We start from the raw sequence: 21,097 nt of genomic DNA on the forward strand, positions 1-21,097 counted from the left end.
GCCCTACCTGGAGATGCTGCCAGGGAGTGAACCTGGGACCTTCAGTATGCGGGCACTCTCTCTCTCTCCCCCTCCCTCCCTCCCTCCCCTTAAATGCTCCTCTCCTCTGCCATTTGGAAACGAGGCGGCAGCTCAGTGGTAGAGCGTCTGCTTTGCATGCAGAGTGTCTCAGGTTCGATCCCCAGTTCCGGGTAGACTGAGGAAAAGAACCCTTGAGAGCTGCTGCCAGTCAGTGCAGACAGAGCTGAGCTAGATGGACCAAGGGACTGACACGGTATAAGGCAGCTTCAGGTGCTCAGACCAAATGAGACAAAAGGCTGCTCTAAAGACTGATAAGCTAGAAGGTTCATGCTTTTTTAGTTTGGAAAAAGGACAAGTAAAGATGGGCGGAGGGCATGAAAAGGGCTTATAAAACAATGCATGGGTAGAGAAAGTGTGTAGAAGGTCCCCCCGCCCTCCTTTTCTAGTATCTTTCCAGATTATTAGAGCTGGGAGTCATCCAGGAAAACCGATTGGCAGTAGGTTCAGAGCACAGCATATTGTGTTGACTTGTGGAACTCCTGGCAACAAGATATGGTGCTGCAGCGTAGATTGCCGCAAAAGGATATTAGACACATTCATGGAAGATACAGACGTCAATAGCTCTTAACCATAAGAGCTGAAGGGAGCCTCCATGTTCAGTGACAGTCTGGCATTTTCTGGGATCAAGTAAGGAGGGAGGACTGTTATGTTCATGCCTGTCTTGTGAGTTCTGCAGACACATTTGTCTGGTGATTGTGGGAAGCAGGACACTGATCTACATGTGTCTTTGCTCTGATCCAGTCGGACATTCACGCTATAAAAGGTGCTCAGTACCCCAGCTATGAGTTGCCCTTTGGTAATGTCTCCCCCTCATTCCTCACCCCACTTTCTCACCTTGGACCCATAATTAAGCAGTAATACGAACAAGAATCCAGATTTAGATTTTGCATCACCGCAGGTTTTCCTCTATGGTCCATGCCCGGAGAAGGGAATGTATGTGTCTGAAAGCTAGGAAGAGCAAGATTGCGGGCAGGTGTAGGGAAAAATTCAGTTTGGTTATCCTGTAACATGCCCTGATATCAGCAGAAAACCAGCAGCTCTGGGGTGTGTGTGTGTGTGTTTAACTTAAAAAACAAAAACAAAACCAGCCCAGCGGGTTGCGTCATGGAGTGTATGCTTCCCGTGTCCCCTTTCCATTTATCTTTTCCCAGTGTTTGCTTCTGTTCTTCAAACACTGAGAGGCAAGAAGTGTCTGGGCCATGGAGCATGCTTGGCTCCCGATAAGCAAGCCGGAGTTCCCAAACAAATGTTGAAGCGTGAAACTTCAGTTGGACGGCAAGGCTAGGCATGTGCAGGAACCTGTTTGGAGGTTCGAACACGGGGTGGGTGTGTGTGTGGGGGGGGTCAAAGCTGGGTGTGTGTGTCACTTTAAGGGCGGGGGAGGGTGCACTGACCCCTCCTCCTGCTTTCCCCCCACCTGTGCTCGGTGTCCGTAGAAGCCTTTGGGGCGGCAGTGCACCTCCCTGCCGCCCCTTCCTCCCCTTCGGCTGGACCCTTAAAGTGACACCCCCTCACCCCCTTGAGCTACCCCTGCCCGGTTCCGTCCACATCCCTAGGCAGGGCCCGCACATACAGATGGCTCTGTTCCCTAGGGATGGTCTCTCTTTTACTGGTCCCCATCCCTGGGAATGTATAAGGTGTGCAGAAACCCACGGAGAAATTTCACTTGGCGTACAGAAAGTTGTAGGGCTTCCGCTTGAAGCATCTCGGGCATTTCACTCTGCAGCCAGGAACCCTGGCATTCACCTCAGGTCTCAGGTATGGAAGTTCAGTGCCGGGCTCAGTGAGTCACTGGCCCTGTTTTATGCTTGAGGGGTGCCTTATTCGCCTGGTTGTTCATGTGTGAGTTGCGAGATGTGGCGGCATTCTTCAGGTGTTCGTCCCAGGTCTGCAAAGGTCTGCTCTCTTGAGTTGTGCAAGCTGGATCCATCTTATTATCTCTGTAATGTGAATCTATGTAAATAAACGTGTCGGCATTAAGATGCCATGTGGTGGCATCAGCCTACACCCTGATGTCCTTATGAGGCTTATTTCACAGGATCCTAGAGCTGGAAGGGATCTTGGAAGCCCCCTAGTCTTGAGTTGGAGAACTTGTCTTGCGATAGCGAGCGTGAATTGTCTCATTTGCTAAGCCCAGTCCTCCTTGGCTTGCATTTGGGTGGGTGACTACATGTGAGCACTGTAAGATATCCCCCTGAGGGAATATTCATCCATCAGGGGATATTCCTGGGCATAGCTCAGTGATAGAGCATCTATTTGCAGGTGGAGTGTCTCAGGTTCAATCCCTGGCAGCATCTCCAGGTAGGGCCACGAAAGACTCCTGCCTGGCTGCATGTCGTAAGACAGTAAGACTCACAGTAAGGCAGAGGACCCCGCTTGGCAAAGGGGACGATTTATGCTTGCTACCACAAGACCAGCTCTCCTCCCTAAGAGGAGGAGGGGGGGAAAGAGAAAATACTCTAGGAGCACCAGGAAAAGAATCTGTTGGTGTCAAAGGACCAGAATATCACTGTTGTAAATAACTGCAATAAATAAAATAGGCAGTTTGTAGATGCCAGTGCAAACAGCAAGATGGGAGATGTTTTGCTGGCTGTAATAGACCTGCTTGATAGAGGGCACAGCTATCGGATCGTGCAATTCCAGTTTCACCCTCTGCTCTGCGGAATGAGTCTGTCTCCCAGGTCTGCCTGGACGGAGTGCATGTGGTCCAGCACTTGTGATGTCAAAGTCCCTCTCAGCTGCCTGCATAATGCCCTTCTCGAGCGGCCTGTAGCAGGGAAGACCTTTCGCTGACGTAGTAACAGCTTCACGGGGCTTTCAGTACAAGGCAATCTCAGGGCGAGATATTCCCATTTTAAGGAGGCGTTGTGAGTTTTGGCTCGCTCCCTGTGCGTGCAGGCATGCAGCGAGGTTTTGTTTTCCAGTGATGCTTCTTCTCCCGCTAGTTCTTTTTAGACTAAAGTACCAACCGGAGCTGCTAGGATTTTGGGTTTTGTTTGTTTGTTTTTTTAATTATAGAGCTTACTGGCCCTTGAAAAGAGATGCACAAAGGAAATGTTCTAATGACATCTAGGAAGGCTTTGACCCTCTTCCAAGACTGCACTCATGGCTTTGAAATGCGGCTTTGGCAGTAATGGAGTCTGGCTTCCTTGGTTGCCTTTGGCATGGGCCCATGCGACTGACATTGCGTCCTCTATCATGGGACCCAAATAAACCAGAGAAGATGGAGCATGGATAGGAACAGAGGGAGCTGCCTTATACCGTAGTCAGAACATTGGTCCTTCTAGCTCAGGGCTGTCTACATCAGGGCAGAACAACTTCGGCCCTCCGGCAGAGGTGGCACTAGAACATACATAGGAAGCTGCCTCCTACTGAGTCGGACCATTCATCCATCTAGCTCAGTATTGTCTACACAGACTGGCAGCGGCCTCTCCGTGGTCTTTCTCAGCCCTATCTTGGATATGCCTGGGAGGGAACTTGGTACGTCCTGCATTCAAGCATGCCGATGCTCTTCCCAGAGCAGCCCCATCCCCTGAGGGGAATAGCTTGCAGTGCTCACACATGCAGTCTTCCATTCAAATGCAAACCAGAGTGGACCCTGCTTAGCCAAGGGGGACAATTCATGCTTGCTACCACAAGACCAGCTCTCCGCCCACACTACAATGCCCATCATCCCTGACCACTGGCTACTGTGGTCGGGGATTATGGGAGCTGTAGTACAAAAACAGCTGAAGGGTGGAGGTTCTGGAATCCAAGGTTCCAGGCAGGAGTCTTTTGCAGCCCGACCTGGAGATGCTGCCAGGGAGTGAACCCGGGAGCTTCTGCATGCAAAGCAGATGCTCTGGAACCGAGCTATGGCCCATTCCTTGAGGGGAATATCTTATAGCAGATGGTGCTCACATGTAGTCACCCATCCAAATGAAAATCAGGGCAGACCCTGCTTAGCAACTGGGGACAAGTCATGATTGCTGCCACAGGGGATGGAGCCGTAGTTCAGCGGTAGAGCATCTGCTTTGCATGCGGAATGTCCCAGGTCTAATCCTTGGCAGCATCTCCAGATAGGTCTGGGAGAGACTCCTGCCTGAAACCTTGGAGGAGTTGCTGCCAGTCAGTGCAGACAATACTGAGCTAGATGCACTTGTGCTCTGACTCAGGACCAAGCAGCTTCCTGTGCAGACTGGCCATAATGCCCACCTTGAGCATAGCTGTTGAGGCCCATACCCGATCTCCCCACCTCCATCCCATTCTGCTTATCCCTCATTTTTATCATTCAAGCATGGTGACATGCTACCTTTCTGTCCCAACTTATGCTCTTGATCTGGAGACAAGTTACAAATTCCAGTGTCGGTCTGTACCATGCTCAACAACTCAGAACAGGTGTATGTTTGTAGAACTGCCGTGTTGTTGTTTTTTGAAGGGGGTGGTCAGCCACCTAATGGCACAGTGGGGAAATGACTATTAAGAAAGTACTCTGGCAAGCCAGAGGCTGCCAGTTCGAATCGCCACTGGGATATTTCTCAGACTATCGAGCAGCAGCAATATAGGAAGATACTGAAAGGCATCATACTGAGTGGGAGGAGGCAATGGTCAACCCCTCCTGTATTCTACCAAAGACAACCACAGGGCTCTGTGGGCGCCAGGAGTTGACATTGACTTGACGACACACTTTACCTTACCATGCAAACTTCTAGCCCCAGATGTGAACTAAAGGTTCATTTATTTCTTGAGCTGGAGTTGTAAGTGTTTGGCTCTTTTGGAGGGGAGTAAGAGGAAGAACTTTGCTACGGTGTTTGTGTGTTTTGATCAACAGCAGAAGGGCAGCAATGTAAATTCTGAATGCAAAACAAAAAATATTTATGTTTATTTAAGGATATTTTTAGACTGGCATTTTATAGCAGCTTAGTTCAAAAACAAAATGAAATCCCAACAATAAAACAAACTGTGCACATTCAAAACTAAAGAATAACCCCAAACGTTGTGTGCATGCCTTTGGAAGGCCACCAGGAAGATAGGAACATAGGAAGCTGCCATATACTGAGTCAGACCATTGGTTCATCTAGCTCAGTATTGTGTACACTGACTGGTAGCAGCTCTCCAAGGCAGGAATCTTCCCCAGCTCACCTGGAGGCTTTATACACGGGGCTTTGACCCTGAATCTACTTCAGAGGAGATTGTGTGCATTCACACACACATTCACCCGCCAAACTTACCCTGAAGTCCCTTCGAGATCCTTGGACCCACTCTACTCACAAATCAAGCTTTGTGAAGCAAATTCTAGCTTATCTTGACATATTTTCAGATTTTCAAAATGCTGGTTTTAAGCTACATTTCCTGAAAACACTGGAGCAAATAGGGAGAGGCGCTCTTTAGAATTGCAGATATCGCTTTTTAGGAAGCTCCGCCCCCCCCCCCATTGGCTAGAAGGAAAACATGGAGCATGCCATGTGAACTTGTTTAAAAACAAAATCCGAGAGCAGAGGGGAGGAGCTGCTTCCCTCAATGCCGCGAGTGTAGTTCGAAGTCAGTCAGTCAGTCAGTCCTTTATTACGGTCATGGACCTGTTGGCTTTGCTCAACATTTACCCCGCAGCATGAATCCATGTGTGAATAACTCCCTGGAGATTCTGCCAGGGATGAAACCTCAGCTCTTATGCATGCAAAACAAATGCTCTTCCACTAAGCTAGGACCCCATCCCTTAAGGGGCATATATTATAGCAGACAGTGCTTACATGTAGTCCCCATCCAAATGCAAACCAGGGTGGATCCTGCTTAACAAAGGGGACAGTTCGTGCCTGCTACTGCAAGACCAGCTCTCCTCCCAAAGGGAGGAGGCAGCAAGAACCTGGTCTTCAGCACAGGGGCTGCTATAGAAAAGGCTTCCTAGTAGAAGCTAATCTAATGGCCTTATTTTAAGGTGTGGGGGAAAGAGCTGAGGAACAACAGTCCGCTGGCAACTGACTTCCCAATTAAAAGAGTTGACAAGTATGGCCTCAGACAGTTCAAAGTGGAACTTAGGGAAACTCGTCTATGCTTTGAACACCCCCTACGTTCACACCAAGAATCACTGCCTGAGATTCCCCACGAACACGTTGAATCCCTGCCAGCTGGGCAGTGAGGTACCTTTTAGATGAGACAGATTCGTGGAGGAAAGTTCTGTCAATGGCAGCGGCTTCTCCAAGGTTGCAGGCAGGTTTCTCTCTCTCTCAGCCCTATCTTGGAGATGCTGCCAGGGAGGGGACTTGGGAATTTTCTGCATGCAAGCAGACAGGTGCTTTTCCCAGAGTGGCCCATCAAAAGGGGGAAAAAAAGAAGAAGTAATTATTCTTGGGGGCCACAACTGAGTTGGTGTATCCAAAGCGGGGCCGTGGGTCTGGGGCCTGAATCTTGTAAATAAAGGTCTCTGTTGACGGGATAAGGACTTGAGAAATGTGTTCCAGGCCATAGCTCACTGTCCTCCAGCGCATTTCTGTGACCACTGATCTCAGGAGAAACATTGCATGGAATGGAAATTATGCTGCCCCTCAGGAGCTTGCTTTGCTCCATGATTCAGCCGAGGGAGAGCTGGGGACGCCCAGCCTGGAGCTATTTCAGAGACAGTGACTTCAGCACAAGGCAGTCTGTTTTCCACTGGGGTGTCCTCCGGGGATGACGGGAAACCTTCGTTCCCTCTTGGGAATGGAATTCTCGCAAAGAATTTGAGGAACCCAGCTCGCTGGAACAGAAGAGCAAATAGTTCGTGAGAGCTGCACGTGTAACGGTCGGAAACACTCTCACAGCTTGCGGAAAGTGGGGGACGGAGCCAAATGTTTCCCTGGCCTCGGAGTGCTCTTGGCCAAGGACAAGTTGCCCCCTTCCTGTGTTTCCAGTAGCCCCCACCTCCAACAACTCCCCCAAGGCCTCAACGGGGAGCTGAGCAATGTGGATGTTGCCTGTTATCTGCAGCTTTGTGCTGATAGCGTGGGGAGTGGGGAGCCATAGGGACATAGGAAGCTGCCATATTCCGAGTCCGACCCTTGGTCCATCTAGCTCAGCTTTGTCTACACAGACTGGCAGTGGCTTCTCCAAGGCATGGAGCAGTTTGGAGTTCCCTTTACGGATCTCCGATCTGGTTCGAAAGTCCAGCGGTTCAGCCAGTTTAAAGGTGGGGATGGGGATAGTTTTAAGGACCCGGGAGGGTGCTCTTACACACACACACACACACACATTTCCCCCCACCGGCGCTGTGCTGAACGGTCCTGTGGAGTGGCAGCGTACCTCCTTGCTGCGACGGTGCATGGCGGACTGGGCGTATCTGGAAAGGCACACGTTGCGCTTGCATGCGCACACATCACACACACAGACTCGCACCAGACGCTTCTGGGTATTTCCGGAACTGTTCTAAAGCACAATGCCAGTGGGGAGAACGTGGCTGTGTGTGTGTGGGTGGGTGTGGGGGGAGCACCCTCCTCGGTCCTTGAAGCTATCCCCCCCCACACACCTTCGAACCGGCTATTGCCAGTGCACATGCCTAGTGTTGGCTCCCCAGAGGCATCTGGTGGGCCACGGTGTGAAACACGATGCTGGACTGGATGGGCCTCCTTGGGCCTGATCCAGCAGGGCTGCTCTTATGTTCTCTTGTGCCTCAGACTGGTGGGGAGGGATTGGCCAGCACCTAGGTTGTCCTCCACCATGACTGTGCTGCTCCAAGCAACCACCATGGCTGTCACTAAAGCTGCTGCCTCCTCAGCATAGGAACATCGGAACATCAGAAACTGCCATGTACTGAGTCAGACCATTGGTCTATCTAGCTCAGTATTGTCTTCACAGACCGGCAGCGGCTTCTCCAAGGTTGTAGGCAGGAAAATCTCTCAGCCCTATCTTGGAGATGCCACCGGGGAGGGGACTTGGAACCCTCTGCTCTTCCCAGAGCGGCTCCATCCCTTAAGGGGAATATCTGGCTTCTCTAAATCAGGGCGGGGCGAACGCCATCACCCCCAGCCACAATAGAGTGTGGGAGTTGTCATTCAACAACTTCTTGAAATCCAGGTTGGTTCAGCCCGGCCCTGAATAATTTGTTTGTTTGCTGACTTATGCTTTTATCCCACCCTTTCTCTCTTCCCTGCCCACCACATCACTTCCAAACCTTGCAAGGTTCCCTGCTGGGTGCATGGAGTGAGGCAGCATCTGAACATAAGAACGTAAGAACAGCCCTGCTGGATCAGGCCCAAGGAGGCCCATCTAGTCCAGCATCCTGTTTCGCACAGTGGCCCACCAGATGCCACTGGAAGCCTACAGGCGAGAGATGAAGGCATGCCCTCTCTCCTGCTGTTACTCCCCTGCAACTGGTACTCAGAGGCATCCTGCCTCTGAGGCTGGAGGTGGCCTATAGCCCTCAGACTAGTAGCCGTTGGTAGACCATGAAGTTATCCAAACCCATCTTAAAGCCATCCAGGTTGTTGGCTGTCACCACATCTTGTGGCAGAGAATTCCACAAGTTGATTATGCATTGCGTGAAAAAGTACTGTTGGTCCTAAACATCTTGGCAGCCACCTAATGGCACAGCGGGGAAATGGCTTGACTAGCAAGCCAGAGGTTGCCGGTTTGAATCCCCACTGGTACCTCTATCAGGCAGCAGCAATATAGGAAGATGCTGGAAGGTATCATCTCCTACTGCGCGGGAGGAGGCAATGGTCAACCCCTCCTGCGTTCTACCAAAGACAACCTCAGGGCTCTCTGGGCGCCAGGAGTCGACACCGACTCGAGGGCACGACTTTACTTTAAACGTCTTGGCAATCGGTTTCATGGGATGACCCTTGGTCCTAGTGTGATGTGAGCAAGGGTGTGTGAATTTCCCTCTGTCCGCTTTATCCACACCATGCATGGTTTTATTTGATGCCTCTCCTCAAGCCCTGCAGTATGTTGGGCTGCCCTTGCTTCTGGGAGATGCGTGCTTCTGAGCTTGAGCGCCGAGTATCTGATACTCTCGGTATTTTCCCATGAGGTGCTTGTCTGCGCTGCTAATGAGGCATCACGAGAAGAATGGCAGGTTTGTGTCCTTGTGCCAGCAGGAGTTTCAGCGTCAACTTTCGCCTTCACTTCCAACCCCCGGCCTCCGTTTCCTTCCCTCCGGCTTTGTCTTCTGCTTAAGCACAGCCGCAGAACTCCATGCAAGGGGGTGAGGATAAAAATGCCCATATTTTAATGCCCTTGCACAAATCTGCGATGCGGAAAATGCTAGCTCTGAATTGGAAGGGTTATACTATATCGGGGGTCTGAACCGTTGCTGAACTACAACTCCCATCACCCCCAGCTGCAATTTTATTAGCCAAGGGGACAATTCATGCTCACCGCCACAAGAGCAGCTTTCATCCCCTATAATAAGTATACAGGAAGCTGCCGTATATGGAGTCAGGCCCTATGTCTGTCTGGCTCAGGATTATCTACACTGACTGGCAGCGGCTTTGCAGGGCTTCAGGTAGGAGTCTTTCCCAGCCCTACCTGGGAGTTATTCACACATAGCTTCATGCTTCGGGGTAAATGTTGAGCAAAGCCACTTCGAAGTACACTCGCAGCATTGAGGGAAGCAGGCCCTCCCCTCTTGATAGCCCCCTCCTCCATGAAGTTATCCAAAGCCTTCTTCAAGCCATCCAGGTTGTTGGCTGTCACCACATCTTGTGGCAGAGAATTCCACAAGCAGATTGTGCTTTCTGTGAAAAGGTACTTCCGTTTGTTGGTCCTAGATTTCCTGGCATTGGAATTCCAAGATTTCCAATGCTAGATTTCCATGCGTTGGGTCTCCGGGCTTTTGGGCAGGGGCGTTTCCTTTTAACTGAGACGCCAGAGAGTGAATCTGGGAGCTTCTGCATGCAGAGCTGGTCCTCTGCCTCTGAGCTCTGATTCTATTATCCATTGATTGCCACGTGCCCTGGAGGACCTACTGACTATTAAGTCTCTTATCTCTTTTTCAATAACAACAAGTCTGTATCTGAGATCGCAGTGCAGTTCCTCCTGATGCCTATGAGGACATGAGCCAAAATTAGAAATGAACAAATGTAATCATTCTGGGTCTTCTTAGTGTAGGGGAGGAGAGGAGAGCCGATCTTATGGTAGTTGTGCTGTCGAGTCAGTGCTGACTCCTGGCGCCCACAGAGCTCTGTGGTTTTCTTTGGAAGAATACAGGAGGGCTTTACCATTGCGTCCTTCCACGCACTATGAGATGATGCCTTTCAGCAACTTCCTATATCGCTGCTGCCCGATATAGTACCAGCGGGGATTCGAACCAGCAACCTCTTGTTCCCTAGGCAAGTTATTTCCCCGCTGCGCCATTAGGTGGCAGTGAGTGTGAATTGTTGCCTTTGCTAAGCAGGGTCAGCCTTGGCTTGCATTTGGATGGGAGAATACCTGTGAGCATTGTCAGCTGTAGGATATCCCCCTGAAGGGATGCAGCTCAGTGACGGAGCATCTGCTTTGCATGCAGAACATAATACAGCCTCTTAGGTTCAAGCCATAGCTGAGTTGTGGGTTATCTCCAGGTAGCGCTGGGAAAGACTCCTTCCTGTAAATTAAGGGAGCTGCTGCCGGTCAGTGTAGACAATACTGAGCTAGATGGACCAATGCTCTGACTCTGTATGAGGCAGCTGCCTGTGTTCCTAGTATATGCCCAGTTGTTCTGTCCCATGCTTACTTAGTGATGTCCAATCCCTTATTGCATGAGAGTTTTTCTCATGTCTTTCAATATTGCATTATTCTGTTTGTTGAAGTCTGTTGCTTGGGTTAGCAAGTGGGTTTGCTCAAGCAACCCTACTCCAAATATATCCAGGTGTTAACTTCGTTTTAGGAGCTTTGGGAACGTTGTTGAGAAGAGGTATATAAATATCCAGTGTTGTTGTTGTTGTTGTTACCTCTTGAGTAGTGTAGTGCTATAGAGACGGGCAGGGACACCAAGCCCTTTGCTTTCTAAAAGGAAATGATATGTTGCTCTTGCTATTCCAGCAGTTTGTGACAGAACTGAATTTTGGACTGCAGTTGATTTTATTACCCTTCTTCCTGTCTTCTGTTACAAGGAGCGTCCCCCCTTTGTGGTTGAACACCAGACTGCTCTTCTGGGTGAATAAACACAAGAGGTTCAAGCTCTGTAGGATTTGGAAAGTATTTGTGACATCTTGTAGCAGGACCCCACAAAAAGCTGCACCTATCTAAGCTGGGGGCGTGGCCACCGGGGTGGGCGTGGTCATCAAGGTGGGCATGGCTTTGAGGGCCACCATAGAGAGCACCCACGTTTCTGAATTTGCAACTAGGCCGTTGTCTTACGCTAACACGAGCCTCTCCTCTCTACCTTCTTTCCATTGCAGAGCATACTTAGACGTCAAGGAGCTCAAGAACCAGCTCAAGCTGGATGGCTCCACACACCTCAACATCTTCTTCGCGAACTCCTCTGAAGAAGAGCTGGCAGGTGTGGCAACCTGGCCATGGGACAAGGAAGCTCTGCTGCACTTGGGTGAGTCTTGAAGGTGGACCCCCCCACACACACACACACCCCACCAATGGGTGTGTTGGAAGAACCACAGGCAGCCGGCCTCTGCTAATAACTCTTTATTGCAGGGATTCTCAAACTGTGGCTCAGGACCCCTTGGGAATGTCACAAGCAACGTCAAAGGGGGTCAGGAGGAGTTGTTGGAAAGCGGGGACCCTACCCAATGTCTCTGAGGCACAGGGCTGGTCCAGAGCAATGAGCCCCTTTCCAAAGGAAGAATTTTCTTCTGGCCTGCTGTCCAAAGAAGGGCTGGTGTTGAGCTTGCCCTTGGCTCGGTTTGTTTATTTATTACATTTTTGTACCACAAAAGCGTATATACTTTTTGTGGTGATTTAAAAAAAATAAAATTAAAAAACAGAACCACAGTTAAAAACGGAGTAATTAGAAGAGTTAATCTGAAAACGGCAGTAACAATAAGAGCAGCCGGCCTAGGTCCATAGCTTGATTAAATAAATGGGTCTTAAGGGCTCATTTAAAGGCTACCATAGATGAGGAAGCTCTTACAGCAACAGGGAGTTTATCCTAAAGTAGCTATAGAAAAGGCCCGCCCTGAGTCACCACCAGAGAAGCTGGTGGCAGATACAGGCAAACTAGGGATGTGCGAACCGGTTCAACCTCAAACCGGTCCGGCAATGCGGCCTGGCCATTATCGAGTCTGGTTTGGACTCCTCTCTCACCCTGTCCATCCGCCGTTGCCCATAACTGCCCCTGTACCTTGGAGGAATCAGAAAAAGCTCCCTCCCAGCACCCTGTACAGTTGCTTGTTCCTCCCTGGGGTGTTCTGTCCGATAGTCCAAGAACTCATGGCTTTAGGAGGTCACTGTATCAAAAAGGTTTCAGAACCCCTGCTCTTGCTATTTTACGTATTTATTTTAAAAGGTGTATATCCTGCCTCTCCCCTGCAATACTGCTTGGGGTGGCTCACCAACCATGAAATAACCCCTGCTAACTTGGCAGAGAGACATGTTTTAATGTGGTGTTTATTTTTATTGAGCAGGGGGAGAGTAACTGGCCTTATCCACCCCCAGCACAGCACCTCCAGTGACTGTTGCTGGTGTCTGTCTTATGTTTCTTTTTAGATTGCGAGCCCTTTGGGGACAGGGAGCCATCTTATTTGTTTGTGATTTCTCTGTGTAAACCGCCCTGAGCCATTTTTGGAAGGGCGGTATAGAAATTAAACAAACAAGCAAACAAACAAATAAATAGTTAGACTATATGAAATGAAAATGTAGAAAACTAGACCCAGATTTACACATTAAAAACCCACTAGAACAGGCTAGGATAAAATATGTTAACACCTCTTTAAAAAGCTGAGTGTTGGGGGGAAAAAACACTGAAGGCGAGAAGCATGGCAAAGTTCATCCAGGAGGGCATTTCAGAGTTGAGGGACCACAACCAATAAGGCCCTGCCCCGTCTACTGAATCCCAAAGGCAGGGCTGTCAGTGGGGCTTGAGATTAGGAGCGGAGAGCCCTGGCAGATTCATATTTCTTGCTCATGATTACTGACGACTCAATGGAAAAGCCCAGTACATAAAGTTTAGATTAGGGTTGTGGGGGGGGGGGGCGGGGAGAAAAACATATGCAGACTGTGTGTCTTTTCTGGGTGTTCTAGGCCTTGAACTGTTCTGGCCGCAGAGGAGATCATACAGGCCTAACGACTCACACAGGCTTGTGCTGCAAAACTGATTCTGTTCATGAGGGGAGCTGGTCTTATGGGAGCAAGCATGAATTGTCCCCTTTGCTAAGCAGGGCCCACCTTGGTTTGCATTTGGATGGGTGACTACAGGTGAGCGCTGTTAGCTATTCCCCTTAGGGGATGGGGCTGCAGCTCCATGGTAAAGCTCCTGATGTGCATGGAGAAGGTCCCAGGTTCAATCCCTGGCAGCATCTGGGAGAGACGCCTGCCTGAATCCTTGGAGAGCTGCTGCCATTCAGTATCTATCAGGCAGCTCCCTCTATTCCCACCCCAGTTCTCTCGTTCTGCGGCCTCCTGCGCTTGCGGCGTTCGCACACGTCACCCGCTCCCTTCCGTTCATCCTTGCAGCGGAGGAGGAAAAGCCAAACGGCATTAACCTTGGTTCTAATTTCTTATCATTCCAGTAATAGTCTCAAATTGTCCAGGGAATGTTTAAAAAGGAAACCAAACCAAACAAACATATATCCACCACTCCCAGCTTCCTGGCTTGCGACCAGGAAAATATTAGATTATTATAAACCCAAAGCATATTATGGTATTTCTCAAGTGATGTCAGGCTGAAAATATTTCACCTTTGCAGCGAAGCTACGTCGTCGGGCATCTTCACCATGTGTGCAAAAGGGCTGAGAGGGGGAGATTTTTTTCAGATGAGGGAGAAATGCTGCCCGGTGTCCGATTAAGCTCCGCCTGTTGTTCAGGATGCATGCGATTAATTACCTTGTCCAAACTGGGTGTTGAGGGAAAGCTCCCATACGGCAGGCTGTGCAGCCGTGGACAGAGCGGGTTAGGAGCAGAAGTTGGAACTGGCCGTGAGGGGGAGGCTGGGTCTGCAAGCACCTGTGCACTCCCTTCAGTTAGACCCGGGAATGGTCTGGAAGATGCACTGAGAGATGTTGCTGCTGTGCTGTTCTCCTGGCAACCTTCCATGGGATGCGTGTTTCTCAGCTCCTCCCACTCGCCAGAGGGCTGATTTATTTATATTTTTTTAAGATGCAGAGATGCCTATGGATGCTATGCATGCTGTATGTGGGGCGTGTGTGTGTGTGTGTGTCTGCTTGAATGCCAGGAGAGGAGGGGAGCTGGTCTTGGAGAGGAGAGCTGGTCTTGTGGCCGTAAGCCTCACTTGTCCCCCTAGCTAAGCAGGGTCTGCCCTGGTTGCATTTGAATGGGAGACTTGATGTGTGAGCACTGGAAGATATTCCTCTTCGGGGAAGGAGCCGCGCTGGGAAGAGCAGAAGGTTTCAGGTTCCGTCCCTGGTGGCATCTCCAAGAGAGGGCTGAGAGAGACTCCTGCCTGCAACCTTGGAGAAGCCGCTGCCAGTCTGTGAAGGCAATACTGAGCTAGATAGACCAATGGTCTGACTCAGTATATGGCAGCTTCCTATGTTCCTGTTCCTATGTAATGTGTATTTTGAATTAATTATCATTAATTGTTGGATTCTTCTCATTAGCTATGTTTTCTGGAAACTTCTAACTTTTTTGTTTGTTTATTTGTTTAATGGATCTATATACCGCCCCAACTCGTGTCTCCAGGCAGTTTAAATGTGTACTTTCCAGCCTATTATTGCATTGGCTGTAGGGTAGGATATTCATGCAGATACCTGAAAAATAGAAAATTAAATGCATTTATCTTTAAAAAATTGATTTGAATGTGCATACATTTTGGGGGGTTGTTGGAAACAACCTGCAGGTTTTTATGGAAATGGACAGAGCAAAAATCCATCAAATTTCAGACAGAACAGAAATGGAGAGATGGGCCCAGCCCAGCCGCCTTGTTGAAGCTAAGTAGTTCTGGGGCTGGCCAGTGCTCGGATGGGGGAAACCACTTGGAAGCCCTGAGCCCACTACCTTGTGCTCCATGATGGATCAAACAAAGGAACATAGGAAGCTGCCTTATACTGAGTCTGACCCTTGGTCCATCTAGCTCAGTATTGTCTTCACAGACTGGCAGCGGCTTCTCCAAGGTTGCAGGCAGGAATCTCTCTCAGCCTTATCTTGGAGATGCCAGAGCGGAAACTCGCATGCAAGCATGCAAGTGCTCTTCCCAGAGTGGCTCCATCCCCTAAGGGGCATATCTTACAGTGCATCACACATGGAGTCTCCCATTCAAATGCAAAGAGTCACTCCTTTGGTCCATCTAGCTCAGTATTGTTGTCACTGGCTGGTAGCAGCTAGGTACATAGATAGCTGCCTTAGACAGAGTCAGACCACTGATCTGTCTGGGTCAGTATTAGCTACTCTGTATGGAAGCGACTCTCCAAGGTTTCAGGCAGGATTCTCTCCCAGCCCTACTTGGAGATGCTGCCAGGGATTGAACCTGGGATCCCCTGCATGCAAATCAGGAGCTTTACCACTGATCTACGGCCCCATCCCAATCTCACCACACGATGGGGACGCATCTTTCCTCTAGGGCTCATACCTAGAAATGCATGCACATGACCATTAAGGCGCACAGTCTCTCATTTCGCCGCAGAGGTATATTTTGAGTGGTTGATCAAATATTTTAGGAGAACTGTGTGTGCATGTCTCCTGTACATCTTTAACCAGAAAGGCGAGCTCCCTCCTGGCTTTTAGATTAGTGGAAATGAGACGGTTGCAGAGTGAATGGACAGAGCATCCAGCCCGAGGAATGGAGCCTTTGTGGTGGGAGGAATCTTTGCTATGAGAAGTGGGGATAGACGAGCATGCCCTTAGTTTCATGTGTGAAAGGTTGGAGCAGATAATTTTAATTCAGATAAGCAGATATTTCGGCTAATTGGTCTTGTACTCTTCTGCAGCACCTCTGCTGGAACTGTAGGAAGTCTTTGTTGGGTCAGTGCTTCGGTTGGCTGTCCCGTCACGTAACCAGTGTTTAACTGTCAAAGGCTGTAATCCTAGCCACACGTACGGGGAGTAAGTCCAATCAGTAGGACTTCCTTCTGTGTAAATAGGCATAGAAAGGAGCTGCCCCACTAGCTTCTGTTGCCCCTTGAATTCAGTCTGTTGTCAGGCTTCGTTGTTCAAAGCGATTTTTTTATTTTTTTTTTAATGAAGTTAAAAAAAAATCCAAATGGACAGTTTGAAGTTGATTCTTTAAAAAACAAAAAATAAAAAGGAGGGGGAAATTAATTTCCTGTTTAACAGCCCTCACTGCCCCTTTCTTCCCTCTGCAAAAAAAAGGTCGCTGTTTAATCTTCCTATACTTTTTTCTTTCTTTCCATAAATCCAATATGTATTTAATAACAAAATAAAATGAAATATGCTCTGTTGTCCAGATCTCAGCTTTGGAATATAGATCATCTGGGTGGGGGAGCTATCTTTTCAGTGGAGAAACTGCGATTGGTTTTAACTTTTGACAGCTGTGAAAAATATACAAATCCTCCCCCCCCCCCAAAAAAAAAGTCTAGAAGGGAAAAATATCAACCTGCCCAGCTGCTTTGGCCCAGATAACGTCATACCAGCTTGTATTGCCATTTTTATCTCTGCATTTAGGGAGGATTTAGCCAATATCTCTAGGTTTAGGGGAAAAATAAATTCAGAACACTCAAAACCCACCAAGGAAGAGGTGTATGCTTTGGAATGGGTTTCTTGCAACATAACCAGAATGGATCCTCTCTGGGTGATATAAACTTAGCCAGTGTTGCTGTGACTTGACCTTTTCCCCTTTTGCTGTGTGTTTTTGCCACTTTTTGCTTTGCTGTGTTCTGACGACGAATGCAGATAAAACCTATCTAGGTCCAGTGTGATCTGGTTGGAATGAGAATGATGGTTTGGCATCACCTCACCCCTGTCAAGGATGATGTCCCAATAGGTGCAGAGGGGAACATGAACGGTCCCCTTTGCTAAGCAGGGTTCACCTTGGTTTGCATTTGGATGGCTGTCGCCATCCATAGGAAAATGGGCTGCGCTTAGTGGTAGAGCTTTTGCTTGTGTGCAGAAAGTCCCAGGTTCACCCCGCCAGCAGCATCTCCAGGTAGGGCTGGGAAAGACGCCTGCCTGCAACCTTAGAGCGCAACTGCCAGTCAGTGCAGACAATACTGAACTAGATGGGCCAATTAGAAGGCAACTTCCTACATCCCTGTGCTGATTCCTGGAGCCTTCACTAGCTTTTCCTTTTTGTTATTGCCTCTTTGGTTGCTGTCTCTGAGTGAGTGAGCAGTAACAGGGAGAATGTTGGAGCTCTGGTGGTTCTGAACCAGCTGAGAACACGATCCCCAGCATTCTGTCTCCTACACAGGAAGCCCGTGAGCACGACCTGAAGGGAACTGGTATTCAGCGGCGTATGTCTTTTGAGCCTGGATTTTCCATATAGCAAGAGTAGAATAGAGCTTGTGCAAAACTTTAGTGACTGATTCAATTTGATCAGATTTGACCACCAAAGCTTCAGTTTGTATCCGAAGTGGTTGCAGCCCTGGAAAAGACTACAGTTCCCAGACAATCCGGCACCTTTCCCAGGGCTGCAGGAAGTTTTACACACGGGGCTTCGAAAGCCCTTTAACACGCATCTCCTCTGGAATGGAGGGGCTGCATTTTACATATTGGGCCAGATTTACCCCGAAGACCCTCCGAGTTATCAGGGAGCAGTTCACGCACAATTTGGGCTTTTCACTGTGCGTTAAGAGTGGTAGCCTGATTTATATCTGGGGTAAAAAAATCCACTTTTTGTGGTGTTGTTTTGGGGACAACTTCGAGTTCGCAGTAAAGCCTGCTGGGTGTAAAAGTCCCCGGCAAAACAATTTCCAGGTTCTGTTTTAGAAGTGAACCCACCGCAGGTACTCTTCCCTCTCCACACTCCAAGAAAAACACAAACAGAATCAACCTGTCTTCTGCCCATGCTGTTGCATACCTACAGGATTCAGGTGGGGGGAGTGATAGGGCATGATAGAGGGTAAAGCTTTGGTGCAGAATGGAAGCAACTGCTTTAATTCAGGTCAAAGTGAAGTGTGAACATCCCCCAGAGCCTCAAATGGAAATGGAGGCCTCTCACTGGGTAGTGGCAGGAACACTGGAAATCCTGTTTTCCTGCTCTCTGGCACCTTTTTCCTTCCCCAAACGGACCTTTCATGACACTATTGCATCCTTTCCCAGTGCATTCTGGGAAGGAAAATGGCCCTGGCCCAGAGGCCACATGATGCTTTTAATGCTGCAGCTGATGCCCACAGAGGTAGCAGCTGTGGGGAAAGTGACCAGATTTCTAACCCCTCCTCCCAAAAAGCAGCACTCCCAGATGGAAGCGCAGAGTTTACAGGTACAATTTTTCGTCGGTGTTTTCCATTTCTCCACCCTTTGCCAGCAATTCCAAATATTTGAAGAACCCAGCTTTTGAAGACAGGGTTGATTTTGGCAAGAGAGTGAGGTAGAGGCAACTCAGTGGATGCACATAATTCATCCCCTTATGCACCTCCTCTCTGGCTCTCCCTGGTTGTGTTTCTGCACATAACAATAGCTCTCTTTGGGCATTTCACTGGTATCTGTGCACAATGCACATGTCTTGCTGTGAAGGACTGTACGGGACTCCTTGAGCGCAGGATACAGATAGTAAGTGTGTGCTGCCATGTGTGCAATTCACATAATGTGCAAACACTATAATTGAACCAGTGAGGAGTGGGCAACACATGTCCCTGGACCTTTGAGGGAGGGGTGCCCACTGGCTGGGTTCCAGCTAGCCCTCCATTCTTTCCAGTTGATGCTGTATGAATATACGACTATAGTTGGTATATATGTTAAGAACTGTTTTTTAGCCCGGGGAATGCGTGTGTGCAAGTATGCATGTGTGAAAGTGTCTGCTGTCATGGGGAGTGCCTAGGAGTGAGAGAAAAGGTGTGTCGATAATGTTCACACAATTTCCTGACAGTTCTTCTGCAGCAAGACGAAGAAGGCGGGGGACTTCTCCAAACGTGCTGTGTGACTTTGCGTGAATAACTGTGTGTGTATACGGATTTGTACGTGTGTACAGCAGGGATGTGCATGTTTGCAAATGTTGGGATCGGGTCCAGCCCAATCAGACCCGAACCCACAAATATTGGTTCAGGGTCCTTTGGACTGCTTCAGAATGTCAGGGTTGAGTTTTTTCCCCAATTAATTTTTGGAAGTAACCAGGAAATACTCACTGTGAAGAAAAATAATGTAACACCAAAGAACTGCAGGGAAAGTGATGTAACATTAGAGAATTGCAAGAGAAACCTGGGAAAATTGGCCGTTTTTAAATTGCAAGTTAATAAACATGCTTTAAAACATATGTACCGTGTTTCCCCTAAAATAAGACAGTGTCTTATATTAATTTTAGGCCCAAAAAATGCACTAGGGCTTATTTTCGGGTAGGTCTTATTTTTATTGAAGTTCAAAAAAGTTCTAGTTTGAATAGCTGGCTGCTACCCTTCTGCTCAGTGTCCTTTCAGTCCATCAACTGTTACTCAGACATGACACCACAGTTTGCTGTGTTCTTGACCTTAATCAAAAGTTATTTGTGTTTCCCCGAAAATAAGACAGTGTCTTATATTAATTTTAGGCCCAAAAATGCACTAGGTCTTATTTTCGGGGGAGGGCTTATAATTAGCGGTACATCAGAAATTACTGCTAGGTCTTACTTTCGGGGTAGGTCTTACTTTCAGGGAAACACGGTATGTATGTATGTATGTATGTATGTATGTATGTATGTATGTATGTATATGCGCTTAGGCAGGCAAGTAAGCAAGTGGGCAGACAGATACCCAAAGATTGTTGTTGTTTTTTTACCCAGCCATGATTTGTGAAAAAAATTGCAGACTTGTATCGCCATTTGGAGCTCCGAAGTGCTCTGGAATTTACTGAACCATGTTGGAGAACTCTGAACCAAAATAGGCTTTCCATGATCGAGTTTCTCCAGCATCATCCACTGTGGTGCATTTTCGATCTCCCCGATCCAAACTTGCATAGCCCTGTGCACACAGATCGTACGGATGTGGAACATAACAGATAAATAGGCTGATATCTCTTCCCACACAGGAGGAATTGTGCTGAATCCATCCTTCTATGGAATTGCGGGTCACACCCACACCATGATCCACGAAATTGGGCACAGCCTGGGGCTCTACCACGTCTTCCGAGGAGTCTCCGAGATCCTCTCCTGCAGCGACCCCTGCATGGAAACAGAGCCCTCCTTCGAGACTGGGGACCTCTGTCACGACACCAACCCAGCCCCGAAACACAAGCTCTGCGATGACCCGGCACCTGGCAACGATATGTGTGGATTCCGCAGCTTCCAGGACACTCCGTTCAACAACTTCATGAGCTACACAGGTACTCTGCCCTTTCCTGCTTCAGCTGGGAATAATTTGCGAGTCAAGCCGGAGGGAACCGGAGACGGAACATACCGTGGGAGGGAGGCATGGAGCAAGTGGACACATGTCCATTTTCTCTGGTTTTTCTTTGAAAGGATGATAACAGGTTTTAGGGCCACACAGGTTTTCTGTCCAGGCTTCGCTTTAAGGGCAGAGGTAAAACTTGGTGACACTGCATATTCAGTTTCATGCCAGTCCATCTCATGACATTGGAATGGCCCCATTATTTCACCACTGGTGACTGGAGTAGTGAAACTGAGAGGTCACATTAGGGTGCCCCTAAATGTCAATTTTGGGAAGCATCTGGATTTCCCCTCAAACCTAAGGAAAGTCCTGAAGCTTCCCTGGGCAGGCTATTCACTCTTTATTTGTATTTATTTATTACATTTTATATCCCGCTCTTCCTCCAAGGAGCCCAGAGCGGTGCACTGCATACTTCAGTTTCTTCTCACAACAACCCTGTGAAGTAGGTTAGGCTGAGAGAGAAGTGACTGGCCCAGAGTCACCCA

At 48.7% G+C, this 21,097-nt stretch overlaps 1 protein-coding gene across 1 annotated transcript in view; it reads left to right on the forward strand.

Annotated features, from left to right (window-relative positions):
- The window catches only part of PAPPA (pappalysin 1), a 195,709-nt gene that overhangs the window by 41,945 nt on the left and 132,667 nt on the right, over positions 1–21,097 (forward strand). Inside the window, exons 3-4 of the mRNA XM_053281794.1 lie at positions 11,412–11,557; positions 20,254–20,547. Coding sequence (XP_053137769.1) covers positions 11,412–11,557; positions 20,254–20,547 — 440 coding nt within the window. The remainder of the gene's footprint in view (positions 1–11,411; positions 11,558–20,253; positions 20,548–21,097) is intronic.

Source organism: Hemicordylus capensis, chromosome 17, assembly GCF_027244095.1.
Source record: "Hemicordylus capensis ecotype Gifberg chromosome 17, rHemCap1.1.pri, whole genome shotgun sequence".
Lineage (NCBI taxonomy): Eukaryota > Metazoa > Chordata > Lepidosauria > Squamata > Cordylidae > Hemicordylus > Hemicordylus capensis.